The sequence below is a fragment of the Nymphalis io genome, chromosome 24 (genome assembly GCF_905147045.1).
Source record: "Nymphalis io chromosome 24, ilAglIoxx1.1, whole genome shotgun sequence".
NCBI classification, from domain to species: domain Eukaryota; kingdom Metazoa; phylum Arthropoda; class Insecta; order Lepidoptera; family Nymphalidae; genus Nymphalis; species Nymphalis io.
The window spans coordinates 5,472,714-5,487,947 of record NC_065911.1 but is presented as its reverse complement, the minus strand read 5'-3'; the positions used below and the strand labels follow the sequence as shown (position 1 = coordinate 5,487,947).

General features: G+C 30.8%; 2 protein-coding genes across 4 annotated transcripts in view; one reads left to right on the top strand and one right to left on the bottom strand.

Annotated features, from left to right (window-relative positions):
- The window catches only part of LOC126777835 (polyamine-transporting ATPase 13A3-like), a 53,311-nt gene that overhangs the window by 25,234 nt on the left and 12,843 nt on the right, over positions 1 to 15,234 (top strand). For 2 of the 3 annotated variants that reach the window (XM_050501042.1, XM_050501043.1), the window contains exons 2-5: positions 8,410 to 8,475; positions 10,460 to 10,627; positions 10,701 to 10,771; positions 12,820 to 12,929. In XM_050501042.1, coding sequence (XP_050356999.1) covers positions 8,428 to 8,475; positions 10,460 to 10,627; positions 10,701 to 10,771; positions 12,820 to 12,929 — 397 coding nt within the window. In that variant the 5' untranslated portion in view covers positions 8,410 to 8,427. Of the gene's footprint in view, positions 1 to 8,409; positions 8,476 to 8,704; positions 8,782 to 9,007; positions 9,377 to 10,459; positions 10,628 to 10,700; positions 10,772 to 12,819; positions 12,930 to 15,234 lie in introns of those variants that run through there. The other variant, XM_050501041.1, reaches the window with a different exon arrangement.
- Positions 6,078 to 8,148, bottom strand: LOC126777935 (DNA-directed RNA polymerases I, II, and III subunit RPABC5). Its single transcript, XM_050501252.1, has 3 exons — positions 7,986 to 8,148; positions 7,652 to 7,760; positions 6,078 to 6,254 (listed from the first exon to the last, which is right to left on the bottom strand). Exons 2-3 carry the CDS (start codon positions 7,744 to 7,746, stop codon positions 6,146 to 6,148), a joined length of 204 nt encoding a protein of 67 aa, XP_050357209.1. The 5' UTR covers positions 7,747 to 7,760; positions 7,986 to 8,148; the 3' UTR covers positions 6,078 to 6,145.

Here is a 15,234-nt window from a genome sequence, read left to right as displayed (position 1 = left end):
TCTTGAACCTGATATTCTACCGGTTCTGTCAGATTGTCGTACGGCGGTCCATTGGACTGTCATAATATCGGGAATAGGAATGTGTTTTCGCACACACTTGTTCGCAAGTCCTTGAGAATATACTTCGTGGTCGAAATTATTTTAGATAATTTGATTAGACATGAAATATTGCTACCTTTTCTCATTTGTAAGTTTAAAAAGAATAGTGAATGTATTGTCTCAACATGTTTTAAGTAATAGGCAAAAACAAACCGCCTTTTTTATTAAATAATCTGCCTTTGGTATATCTCTTCACTGGTTTGGTTTATGTCATATTTTATGAACCGACACCAATGACGAAATTACTTTGTATATTTAGCGCAATCGACAGCCAAAACAATAGACCAATATAAAAGTGTAACCGCAAATATTTATGGGTAATTGTCAAATGCATAGAGTTATATGCATCACAAACGTGGCTTATTTTACAAATATAATAATATAAAATATAACACCATATCCGGTGTAGTATTTTAATACAAATAAGCACTGCCGAGTTTCTTTTACTAGTTCGTTTGAAGTGTCCGTATTTTCTTTTCCGCAACTGTGGCAATTTCTACTTTGACTATTAAAAGTTAACGGAATGTTTCTCTATTAATTTAAATAAATAAATTAGAATTTGATTTTCGATTGTTGAACCGTAACCAGGCTGATAGTAAGGATTTATCTGTTTTGTTTATACAATTGACCACAAATGCAGAATAGCATAAATGGATAAATAATCGCTGACATATATATATCTACATACGTAAGACATGATTACCAAAGCACTCTTACTACAAGTTTATACACATATCTATTATCTTTATCCACTTATTTTATTATTACTTTGTATTTAATGTATTATTTTGCGTATTTGTATTAACTCTGCAGGGGTAACAATATAAAGTACTGAGGTAGAGGATGCGCCCAGTCAGCTTTACGATAGACACGATTCTTTAAGGCCATTTATATGTTGTTAATCCTAAACCTATATCCTTAATATATAGTAAAGGGCACGATTTTCATTGCTGCCGTGATATATATGAAAAAAAAACTGCAAACATTTTCTGCATCATATAATTGCCGATTCCAGTTAACGTAAACACGTTTTAAGTATTCGATGGGCTTTAAAATATTTAAATGATACGTGTAATAAAATTTAATAGCATTTGTTTATTATAAAGTTTTATATGCACTTAAATCCAAATAAAACATACATAACATACAAAACTCGCTTTTTATAGACACTTTACTTTCAACGTTTTCGGTGTTATATCCCTTATGTCATTAGACCGTCTTCGTTTAATTTAAAATATCACACATTCCTTTCTTACAGTAAAATATGTAAATCGGCTTACTATCACCCAGAATTAAACGCTACGAATGATATAAAAAACAAGTTCCATTAAAATCGTGTCCACATTACATGTAGCGAAACTGTGGGTAGTTAGTGAGTACAGCTTATTGCAGCAAAAGATATTTTGCAATCCGCTTAGTCATATCTTGATTATGTACATTCAGTATTATATACAAAATTTAACTAAGGTGATGTAAACATGAGAACATTTTGACCATATATACAAACATTGTTAGCATTCTTTCTTCCAAACAATGTCTCTGAAAGTCCGAAATATGGTTCAAGGGTTCGTTACGGTGACGATTTCTATCCATCGTCGATGTCCTTGAAACTTTTATAAACTGTACGTTTTGTTGATCACTGAGGCGTGGTAACTGTTGTTGTTAAATGATGAATTAAATCGCGATGTCATTCGTGACTGTCATATAAGAGCGATTAGTTTAGTTATTATTATATGTAATACAGAAACAGTTAATTATATCACGGTGCCTAGCGATGTAAAAGTCGCAGGTTCGGTTCTGGTCCTATTATAATAAAATAAATAAGAAGAACAATATTTTCTCAATTACGACTTACCAGTGTAAAATTCAAATGACCAACTGGCTTCTCAATTTGGGCCATGATGAGACTGAATCATTACTAAAACGATTAATATAACATTGACCTAACCTATTTTTCCTTCCTACCCCATCCCTTCCTTATAGTATATATATTTAGATGTATATATTATATTTTGTTAAATTAAATGATATTTGATTGTTATGTTTGTAATGAACAAATAATAAATAAATGTGCTGTCGAATTGGAGGGCGTTAGTAGCTACGACACAGTATTATACTATTGTAGTTACTATCGTATATATTTTTAAGATATGTATAATTTGTTCAAAATGAATAAATAAATTAAAAAAAAAACAAAATTATCGTGTGCTACTGTCGTTCCCATTCCTAACAAAAACTGTATGCTTATTTGGAAGGGTAAATAACAGTATTAGTATTTTTTATTAAAAAAAGCATCGCTGTTATTCTTAAAAAAAAAACAGTTTTATCCATGTCAGCATTTTGAACAAATATCCTGGGACAGTTTTCACACACGGCCATCTGATCCCAAATTAAGCTTGTACAAAGCTTGTGCTATGGAAATCAGACAACTGATATATTACACATACTACTTTTCTTTTGTAAATACATACTTATATAGATAATTACATCCAGACTCAGGACAAACAGACATGTTCATGCACACAAATGTCTGTCCTGAGTGGGAATTGAACCCACAACCTTTGGCGTGAAAGGCAATTATCTACCAACCACGCTAATCAGCTCGTCATCGGCAGTGAATTTTTAAAGACGAGATATTCATCATCAACTATTTTATCTCTTAATTAGAGTTAAGCACTTGTAGCGTTTGCAATCATAATGCTTAAGATCTTCTTGTAAAAGAACAATATGAATATCATTACAATTACAGAATAAATTCTCTCCTTGAAACCATTTATTAATCTGATTAATATTTATCAGCAATGTTTGTTTTCTTTGTTTCTTTAATTACTCTATACTTTTGCCAACTGATGAATGACACTGTCGAATAATGAATAATTTCAAATATTGTGATTGTGTAATTATTATGTTTGAGGTTAGACCAAACCCTTTGTGGTTTGTGGGTTAAACAGACCTATTATATGAACAGTTGAATCGACCATTTACCATTAAACGAATTGTATGGAAAATAAGCAGGTACATACAGATGCAACAATGATAAAATATATAATACAAAATACGGGTTTACATCACAAAGATAATTGAATGTATGTGTTCCAGTAGTTTCAAAAACCAAGTCGTATTTACGTGTTATTTACTTCGGATTTTAGTTTAACTTTCACGTTATTAATAGCTATTAAAAGGTGATTAAAAGGCTGTATATCTCGACCTGCCTTTTCCCTCGAGGTTCGATTTCTATGTTGGTCCAGTAAAAAGTTCTGTTCTTCTTTGGTTAAAGAGAGTAGCAGCTCTGAATTAGATTTACACTCCTCTGCCTCCTAAAGCACGTAAAACCGTTGGTCTGATTATCGTCCCATCGGACCATGAAGAATAAAGAAGGACTAGAGAGTGCACACACACATATATATATATATATATTTACGAAAGCAGACTTACACATACCCAGATATAATTCTGCCGACCAAAGGAGCAAGAGGAAAAATTAAATATTCGATACATAAGATATAAATAATAACAAAACTTGCTGATAGTAAAATCTCAACTACAATTCATACAATAATGATCGTATTCATTAGTTATATTTTGTCCTTAAATATGCCGGAAGAATCATAATGCTACCTACTTCTAATGTATAACACACAGGTTTTTTTTTTTAAATCATATTAAGTTAAGGAATGTCGCGATTAAATTATACAATCAATTCAAAGCATTATTCATAATTTACATACAAATACAAAGTTAAAGTATATTAAAGTTTTTGTGGCTAATATTTTTATTTAAGTTTCGAATTTTAATATATCTGGAAGTTTGTCCGTCTGGTGAATCATAACTTGTTTTATGATGCAGTAAATTTTATAATTGATCAATTAAAAATATGTATTTTCAATTCAAGTGATTGAAGAGTGTTGAATTCAAGTTAGTAAAAAAGTTGTTTTTCTTTATTGAAATACAATTATATCATCATTATTTAAAGTACCATACAATAAAAATATATACATTAAATGAACTAACGAATACCTCACAAACATTGGGCGGTTTTGAATATACGATCCACTCGTCATTTAATAATAATTCGACGAAGAATCCTGTGGATAATTAGTAGTCTATGCTTTGTATAGCATATTCAATAGCAACGCAGCTTTAAACAAATTTATTTGTTTGTAGCACTATCACAAAAATAAAAAATAACATATCGAGAGCGGTATGTTGCTAAATAAAATATTTACCTAATTCTTAATTTAAAGAACCCGATATTAATCCTCGTCAAACGCGTTAATTTTCGATTTTGTTTTTTTATTTAAAATTCTAAAGATCAACACAAGGTGAGTATGAACTGACGGCCATATCGTGTAACAGGTAAAATGACACAAGGTAATCCGTTACTTTATCATCATTCATCTCATTACTATATTAACACAATCTATTTGTATTCAAAGTATTGGAAATACAGCAATTTAAAAAAAAACTAATTGTGATTCGCAAGGCCACAGACGCCAGTCTATGCAGATTCAATGAGAATATGTTGTAAAAATCTTATTAATAACGTATTTTAATGAAGTTGTATAGTTTGTTGTGCTTTTTAGGATTATTAATTATAAATTTTTAATTATGTACCTACTCAACGTTTTTTTTCATATTTTGTTCTAGTGAACTCATTACTAATGGTGCTTTTCTACTACTTAATAGCTAGAAAATTATTTTTGCAATTCTTCAGAAAGTTAATACAACCAACAATTACATAACATTATTTTATTTTTGTTTTGGCAATAAATTTAATTACAGAAACTTTTGTCAAACATGTTGCAAACTAATCTTTTATAAGAGTTGAAACGCAGCTTTCGAGGTAGTTTTTGCAAAGAACATTATCATTTTATCAACACAATATACTTAATTCTATTATCAGCAGCCATTGTTATCAGTTGTTTAGAAATAATAAACAGATTTACATTTTTAGTAAGGAAGGGTAACATTCCTTTGTTTCGTGCTTATACGGTGATGGGTACTTAATACCTATCAAGTTAGCCTCCTACGTCCTGCGACCTATCCACTACCCAACAAGTTGACATGTTGCGTCTTGCCACAGAACAAATTGGCCTCTTGTATCCTTTCGGCTGTCATATCATGCCTATCATATATGTCATAGACAGAATAATCGGATATATATTATCTTAGATGTTACTTTTAAGCGACCCTTCTTATTTTTAATAAAAATAATGAATTGACAATAAAAAATGCCTATGTACAATGTGGCTTTACTTGTTATTATAGTATATCTAAAAAAGCATGCAATTGAAACATTGCGTGAACTGTATTTGTAATAATAAATGTAGACAAACAAGAGAAACTAGATTAGATAGAGCTTATCTTTATTACAATTTACACATTGTCATTGAAATACTTTCCCGGGCTTAAGTGAGCCTTGAAAGAGTCAGAAATTTTAAGAAACACCGATTAAGGTTCAAGTGGTGCGGTTATTGATTGAAATCGACACCGTATCTCAATACGTCTAGGAACTGTCAAGTTTATACCTATTATTATTGTTAATTAATTTATCATTCTATTTTTTAATATACTACGATTGTGAATCCCAATTTACAGCACTAATAATAAAAAAAATATTTTAGGGAAGAAACTACGGAAATAGGGGTACATACATATATTTTTTTTAATAAACCTGAGCAGGTAAATCAATTGCGCAATCATTTATATAGACTGCGTAGTCTATGTATTTAGAGTTCAAGGTACATAATAATTTTAAAAGTAATAGTTTCTCTCTATACATTTTACACGAATCTCTTAACTTACTTTGTGAAATAATAAACCTCATGGTTTTGCAGTATAATCGTTTCGTTATATAAATATGTAGACACAAAATTACAATTACTATTCATGCCTTGTACGTCATCATCAACACAAATAAATTTTTACAGGATATATTATTAATTGCATTTACTTATTTAAAAAAAAACAACGGTAAATAATGTCCTAAAATTTATTTCTCTTAAAATAAAAATATACAAAATTTATTATAGATTTGGAATGAAAATTATTTTTCCAATGGTGCATAATTGAGTAGTTTTTCAATTAAATCGACGTGACCGAGAAGCATACGACGGCAGCAGTATCTCTTCAAGCCAAGAGCATCAAGTGCGTCACTGTAACAATAAAAACTATTTTCATGACAGTATTACCTTTGTTTATTTTAGTAAGTATTATCTCAAAAAATGTGCATCAAATAAACACTGATGATGAAATAAAGTCCATTCTCAATAGAGACTAGCCATATATGTAGGAAATACTATAATGCACAAGAAACAATGAGCTTTCTGAGAAGTGAGAATCCCTGCCAACTTCCCAACTCCAAACAGTTTGAATAAAAAATGTAATCATTATTGGTCGGACAACGAGTTTGGTCACACAAAACACTTCAGGATCTATGTTTATAAGCTAGTTACTACACCAATACTGGTGTCATAATAAAAATACTTTATAACACTAATGGTAATGTTTGAAACTATAACATATTCAAATGTTAAAGAAAAAAAAAACAAAATATTTACAAAATATTGTATATGATCTGCTATTGAAATGGGCTATAAAATACTACAATACTACTTTTATATTTACTTTAATATTTATTTGATAATTATATTAACAATATTTTAAATCACAGACCATGATACTTATTCATAAAATTTTTAATTACCTTGTAAACAAGCATTGCTTGGTAATTAATATGATTGTTGCCTGATTATTATTTGATTTGATTTTACTAACTACCTGCTTTGACTATTTAAAATAGTTAAAAATTTAATTATATTTAATGCGTTTCACATTAATCTTATCAAACACGGTTTAAACCCAAGGAAGCACTACACAATTTTAATGAGTTTATTTCTGTTTATACTTAATTTCAAGCTTAGTTTTGAAGGAACAGTACAGTACAGTAACAGCCTGTGAATGTCCCACAGCTGGGCTAAGGCCTCCCCTCCTTTTTATTAAAGGGAGGGTTTTGGAGCTTATTTCACCACGCTGCTCCAATGCAGATTGGTGATGTGGCACATGTGGCAGAATTTCAGTGAAATTAGACCCATGCAGGTTTCTCACAATATTTGCCTTCATTGTCAAGCATGAGATGAAGTATAGCACAAATTAAACATGAAAATTCAGTGGTGCTTGCCTGCGTTTGAACCCACGTTGATCGGTTAAGATTCTTGGTTCTTTTCACTGGGCAATCTCAGATCATTGAAAGAACACATCTACATAATAAATGATGAAAATCGGTTACAAGATCCATATGCTGCACCAACTAGCATTGGAGCAGCATGGTGGAATAATCTTCAACCTTCTCCTCAAAAGATTATGAGGCTTTGGCTCAATAGATGAACATGGACAGATAGTTACTACAATATTACATTATATGTCTGATGGCAAGAGTATTCAACACGTTTAATGTTACTGAGATAATCTCAAATAACATTCAATGCTGCTAGCATTATCATTACAAACATACATCATCATGATCAATTCTTATTAATAGATAAAATCTTACCCCTCTGTATATTCAGCTTGTAGGAGACCAAGATACGCCTCCCATTTGTTACCTATAACTTTGCCGCATGTAAAACAGCGCACCGGTATTATCATGTTTGTAAAACACTCTGAAACAAAATATACAAAAATGTTCTCACGACTTGATCACGAATTTGCACAACGCATAATCTGTTGATAAATACTTTATAATAACGCACATCCGTGTGAATAACCTTTTGTTAGGAATTATTATATATTTTGGGCAATTGTTAGAAAATTGTACTTTGGATAAGTGTGTTTAAAATACTCGATATTTTTCTTTTTTGAGGTTATTTTTTTATTTCAGAACTTACTTTGATTTATGAATTATTGAATTGATCCTTCTGAGTTTTAGATTTATCAGTAATATATTAGGTAAGTTTTATAATATGATGATGTATCTTTATTGAGCAATAAAATTGTAAAATCACAATCACAAAACAGCACGCAATCGAATCAAAGCTTTGTTGTGACTAATGTCAAGTTTGACATCGACGTGAGTCAAATTGACATTCTCACAGATTACACGTATGTCAAAGATACTAAAATTATTACATCTATAATAGCCATGGCGCAAATTCCATTCATTCCTATAATTGAAATTACCAAATGTTTGACAAATCATTAAAATTCATAATCATTTTCAATATCTACGGTTACAATGTATGACGAAAATCTAAATCTAAATTAATAACAAATTTAAGACAATAGAACTATAATGATTTTGTTTTGTTTCAGGTTTCTTCTACAAAAACTATGACACTTAGCGTCGAACAAGAAATAACGTTAGATGATAGTCACTTGGTAAGATTTATTTTACACTAAATATTAAAAAATCTGTCTTTAATGTAAATGATTTTTAATAATTATTTACATCAAAGCATTAAATATATACAAATAAAAATTAACAATAGTTGCTGTACAATTCTCTCTTGATAAATATTGTCTTTGGTATCAAATGAAATAAGCTGAATATTATTGATTGTCAATTAGTGACAGTTTTCTATCTTTTGTGGGAGGTAGTTGTGCTCGGATTACCTTTTAATTAATTATATTATATTTAAATAGTAAAATGAGCTATGTATATAAAAGAATAATATAACTGACGATGTAATTAGATTTTGCTTATTGACAGAATACAGTATTTTTTAGTTTAATAATTTTTTTAACATGTATTGATTTGCTTTTGTTGCTATCAATCATACCATTAGGTGTACAACTATTGTTCAGAAGCTAAAAGGAATCCGCTCTAGTACGATAACTTAGTAACGGTAACAGCTTTGACACTTTTTATTTCTAAAATAATTTCTTGATTGTTATATATTTAAAACGGAAGCTGTTTGCAAGGCCAAAGACCGAAAATAAATAGTAAAATATGTCATATTTTGGTCTTTGTTTGATAAATGAACAGTTGACGAGTATGTTGTAAAAGACGAATTTTATCAAATTTAAAACAAAAACTTAAATTAAAAAAATCAAAGTAACTAAGATTACAAATATGCCGTGAATTTAATACCTCATAAGTGACAAGTGCATTTATATTGAGCATTTATTTTTTACTAAAACTGTAAAAACAAAACCCCATGTAAACATGAGTTACGAGGAAGAAATTCAGCCGTTGATTGAATACAGCTCGGTACAAACTAGGGAGTCACTAGATAACTTTACTGTTCAAAACATAAACACAGATCAAGACTTCGATCAGGTAAAGTTCAATAACTTTATTAATATATAGTTATATTTAGAATTATCCAAATATTTGGTACTCTTGTTTATAGTACTGTTATTTTAATTGTAATAAATAATTTATTTGCTTGTTGTTAACTATGTAAGATAATGTGTATCTCTTAAATCTTAATATTATTGAAATTCATATTTTTGTATGTATTTCTAGATAGAAAAATTTGAAAGGATTTTTTTTTTACATTTAATTATATAACTGATCTAATTATAATCAGAATTATATAATTAATATTAATTATGCTATAAATGAAAACATTAAAGTTTTTTATGCTTTGAAGAGTCATTAGTAATCTATAAATAATGTGCTTAATAATAGAGGTTGGCTGATATTATTATAAATATAAAACAGAAAATATAATTTTATTATCATGTCTGTAATAATAATATAATATCATAATTTACTATTATTTGTATCTTTATGAGGCAGATTTATTGATATAAAATAAATTTGTTATTCGGAAAGAATCTTATTATTTTATTGTCTAAGTTATATATTTTATAATTTACTCAAAATATGCAAATGGCTACATTATTTTGAATCAAATCAAATATTATATTACAGCGATACCAAAATCTGCATTTATTATGAACTTGTTTGTGTTTCTTGCAATTTGAATTGTAATTTTGCTATTATATTTAATGTGAAGCGATGTTTCGCAATATCTATAAATGTAATCAATAATTTAATCAATTGAAATTCAATAGTTTTAATTTCCATTGATTAAATAATTTAGGTGTGTTAATAATAGTCTGAATATTAATAGGCCTTTGCCTAACAGTTCACTTTTTTCTACTCTGTTGGCTAATAAATTTTCAATTTTTTTTTCTTTGATAGCTAATGGCGAGCTTGTTTTGTTATCAATTAAAACAATTTTGAAAAAAGAACTATTCACACAACTATATTGTATGTATCACACAACTATATATGTATTCTAACAACACGCAAAATTCATAAAATGTTTACTTCTAATTTTCAATAATGATTGTTCTAATTTGACCGCTGTGCGATAATTTAGTGATGTTAAAATTACAATTAATTTTCCAGGTTGTACACGGTTACCGTAAATGTAGATGGCGAACGATTTTAATGCACATTCTATCAATATTAACTTGCGGTATTCCTTATCTATTTTTTCACTGGTGCCCCACATGGCTGCTGTATGTCACCTCAGTCAGATGTTGTTTTCAAATTGCTGATAAAGTTTTAGTAATTGTGAGTATTATAAAGTAATCTTGCAAATATTAGTCTAGATTATATTTTATTATAGCATTTATTTATATTGCAGGAAACATTTCAGAAGAAGTGCAAAACCTATTTCATTCATAAGATCATTGATAAAAATATAGCCGATGCAAGGTAAGATAGATTTATTGTGGTTACTATAAAATTTTGATAGCTACATATTTATATATACTTATTATACATAATACCCCCTGACGTATGCAAAATTTTATTTTAGTTGCGTAGTTATACGTGAAATCATAACAAACAAACAAACTCAATTTTGCATTTATATTCTTACGTATGAAATTAGCGTTTTGTCGTACTGACCACTTTGATCTGAAATATCTCCTCTTTGGTTTAGAATTCCAAATTCAAATTTATAAATTCATTTAGCTGGTACATTTGAGTTTTGAAAACAGTCATTCTATGTTTTTTTCCTCATTATTTTTTCTTTGGCGTCACTTATTACCGCACAATGGAAAACATGAAATATCGGTATATTTACGAATATGAGTTCTACCGTTGCACCAGTGCTGCAGAAACAGCTCGAAGGATTAATGATATGTACGGCGCTGGTGTCGCAAAAAAAGCACGGTACGTTTTTGGTTTCAACGTTTTCGTTCTGGAAATTTCGACCTTCAGAACCAACCTCTCGGACGGCCGGAGACCAAAGTGGAAAATGAATTAAAGGCTATTGTGGAAGCGGATCTATCACAAAGCAATTCAGAGATAATTGCAGGCTTAGGGGTAAGTGATAAAACTTTATTAATCCACTTGAAGCAAATCGGGAAAGTAAAAAAACATGAATTGAGTGATTCGAACTTGCAAACACACGTCGACTGCTGTGTTACTTTGCTCAACCGACGCAATAATTAAAGGAATTTTAAATCGAATCATCACTTGTGATGAAAAGTGGATACCGTACGATAATTGGAAGCGCTCGTCGCAATGGCTGAACCCTGGAGACCCAGCCAAATCCTGCCCTAAACGAAAATTGACTCAGAAAAATTTACTTGTGCGTGTTTGCTGGACTAGTGCCGGTGTCGTTCACTACAGTTTTCTAAAATCTGGCCAAACGATTACGGCAGATATCTATTGTCAGCAACTGCAAACCATGAAGAAAGAACTAGCTGCTAAACAACCAAGATTGGTCAATCGCTCTAGGCCAATGCTGCTTCACGACTTGCACCACACACTGCACAACAAACAACCACTAAGTAAGATGAGCTACAATTGGAATGTCTGCGACATCCACCGTACTCCTCGGACTTTGCTCCAACAGATTACCATTTTTACCGGAATTTGGACAACTTCTTACAAAGAAAAAAATTCAACTCCAATGCGGCAGTCCAAACAGCCTTCAAAGAGTTTATTGATTCTCGCCCCTGTGGTTTTTTTAGTAAAGGGATCAATGAACTACCTATGAGATGGCAAAAGTGCATAGATAACAACGGTGCATACTTTGATTAATTAAATATATTTTACAAAAAAAAAAAAGACTTTATATTCCTCCCGTACAAAACGCCAATTTCATATGTAAGGACCTAATAATATTAGTAGGATATGATAATAACACACATTAACCACGAATAACACAAAGGTATTATTTAATTAAAGACCAATAACAGTCAACATCTGTGTCAATAAAGAAGGCTATTAAAATTGTTATCTTTATTATCCATACTTTGTAATTCTATGTAGAAATAAAACTTGATGGGCAAATTATTTCAACATTTCAAGCTATATTAACATCACCTTTTATGGTAGGGCTTTTTGCAAGCCTGTCTGGGTAGGTACCACCCATTCATCAGATATTCTACCACTAAATTGCAGTACTTAGTATTGTTGTGTTCCGGTTTGAACGGTGAGTCAAACAGTGTGAGTACAGGCACGTAACATCTTAGTTTAGTTTAAGGTTAGTGGCGCAGCGGGGATGTAAGGAGCGTTTAGTATTTCTTACAGCGCCAATGTCTATGGAAGTGGTTGTATATCGGTCCGCCTATCTATTTAAAAAAAAAACTAAACTTTTTCAAAATAATACAAAGATAGATCAAAGGCGCCCACAACACGTCCGTAGAGATTTCTTATTTAAAGGAAAAGTAGGAAGCAGTAAAAGAAAAAGAAAAATTTTGTAGCGTCCTTAAAATGTTTAAATATTATGATATAATTTTTTTTTACAGTGGATTGCTTAATGAAGGTTTTGAGGATGAATTCGGCGGTGAAAAAGGCCCATTGGATAGTGCAGACGATCTTTATACTCCATTACATTTAGACGATGGAACAAAATTAAGTAAGTACAATAATTATCATTAACTGCCTTATAACTTGCTTAGCGGGATTTTAGTAATAGTATCTTTCCCTTTCTGTCATTATTGATTTGACATTGGAAAGAAGAAACAGCATTTTTTAATTAATCACCCTTCAAACAACGTCTTCGTTTTTAATGATAATTAATTAATGTAACATTTCATTACGTGTTTTAATTACTTATTATATCATTGGTCGTAATGATAGAACGTCAAGGGAACATGCTGTTCCCTCGTTCCATAGACGTTATGAAATAATTATATCTGTTATAAACATTTTTTAGATCATAAATATTAATATGCCTCGTGTAAACTTTAACTGTCATGTATGGTTAATTGATGGAGATTAACCTATCGTCAGTATAATAAGATACTTATTGAGAAGAAGTATCTCTAGAGAAATTATTGCATTAGTTCAATTAAAATACCATAATGTTGAATAGCTTATTCCAATCCAGGAACAAGCTATACAGAAGGAGGGCTTTTAATTTCATATTCAATGCGATTTGCTTGCCTTGCTATATTTTGCAATCTGTTTTTGTTTAATTTGTCATTATTTACAACAATATTACGCTTAACTTCTTATATCCATAATTATACGATATAGTTTCGGTAACGATTTTGCTGACATTCAAAGCGCAAATGTCTCGCGAATTATTAATCGATATATAATGCTTTATTCGAGATCTCGAACGATGTCGCGTTAATTCAATGTCAATTTTTTTTATTTGTTTTTACTCCCGTGGTTACAATAATAGTATATTGTAGTGTGATCGTTTTCGGCCACGGCGGCAATTTTCAAGGGAGATTATTCAACTGCACAATATTACATTGCACTCGTTGGTCTAGTGGCTTGATGTAAGGCCGCAGACTGGAGGTCCTGGGTTCAATTCCCAGGTCGGGCAAATAAAAAGTTATTGGGTTTTTCTGTCGGAAAATTCTCAGTAGAAGCCCGGAGTCTGGAAGTTGGAAGTGTGTTCACTCCCGTGCCTCGGAAAGACCGTAAAGCCGTTGCTCCTCCACCTGAACTCGGATTGCCGTCCCATCGGATTATGAGAGTTAGGGAATAGAGAGTGCATCTGTGTTTGCGCACACACTTGTGCACTATAATATCTCCTGCGTAGTTGGCTAATCTTTCTTGAGATTGGCCGCCGTGACCGAAATCGGTCTGGGGGACATTATTATTATTATTACTCGCACAAAAGTTCGCAAACACATGTCAAATCCATGTACGCTAACATAATCAGTCAGCGCCAACTTTGAAGCTCCGATGATATTAAGAATATCTTGACAAAATCACGCAATAAAATTAAGCGGCCTGTCTCATAATTTTAGAACATTGGTCACTAGAACATCAGGACAGTTTAATCGTGTGATAGGTATATTATAAAAATATCGTAATTTGTACTAAGCAGACAAACAAGTTTGGTCGACTTGACTTTGAGGTGGCTTTATAGTTCAAACGTCTTAAATGTATGTCATGCCATACACATACCAGCAGCATTGAATATTTTAAATGCAATTTGCCTAAATCGTCGAAAAATATATTCTCATGTTACGTATATATGAAGTATACATATGTAATTATTTTATATTTCAATCTATCGTATATTATTATTAAACGACTTTATTGCACACGCAAGGATAAAATAAAATACAAACACAGGTTAAAAAAAAAGAAACAAATAAAAGGTCAAGAGAAGCCATGCTATATAAAGTATATTATTTTCTACTACAATATTATTTCGGTAACTATTATTGAATTTTTTTATGATATAAAATATAAACATTTCAAAAGGAAACACAGTGAACTAGTTTAATGAAATGGACGTATAAGAGCTTACTAAGCGCTGATCTCGCGTTTTAAATAGATGCGACTATAGTTATAAAGGTGAAGGGTGAAGGTCGAAACTTCTATCACATAACTAAACGACCCTCCTGCCATAGAGTTATTGATTGTTACCAGTATAATGTCTCCTACCACACACTGCAATATATGCTGTATTTTATATCAATAGAAATAACGTACAGTAATATATAGGTTAAGTGAATGTTATATAATGTACGTACAAAAGGCCTCATTAGTTAATAGCAAAGCAATCTTTGGGTAAAAAGTAAAGTAACGACTGTTACTTTACTGGACCTGTTAATGTTCAACTACTGGGCTAATACCTCTTTTTTGAGGTTTGGAGCATACTCAACAGAAAAAATAAATAATTATAACAACAAAATATTTTTTATTCTTTTCACCCAAAACAGCTTGTTAGGGTGCTGCTCAAACATAGACAA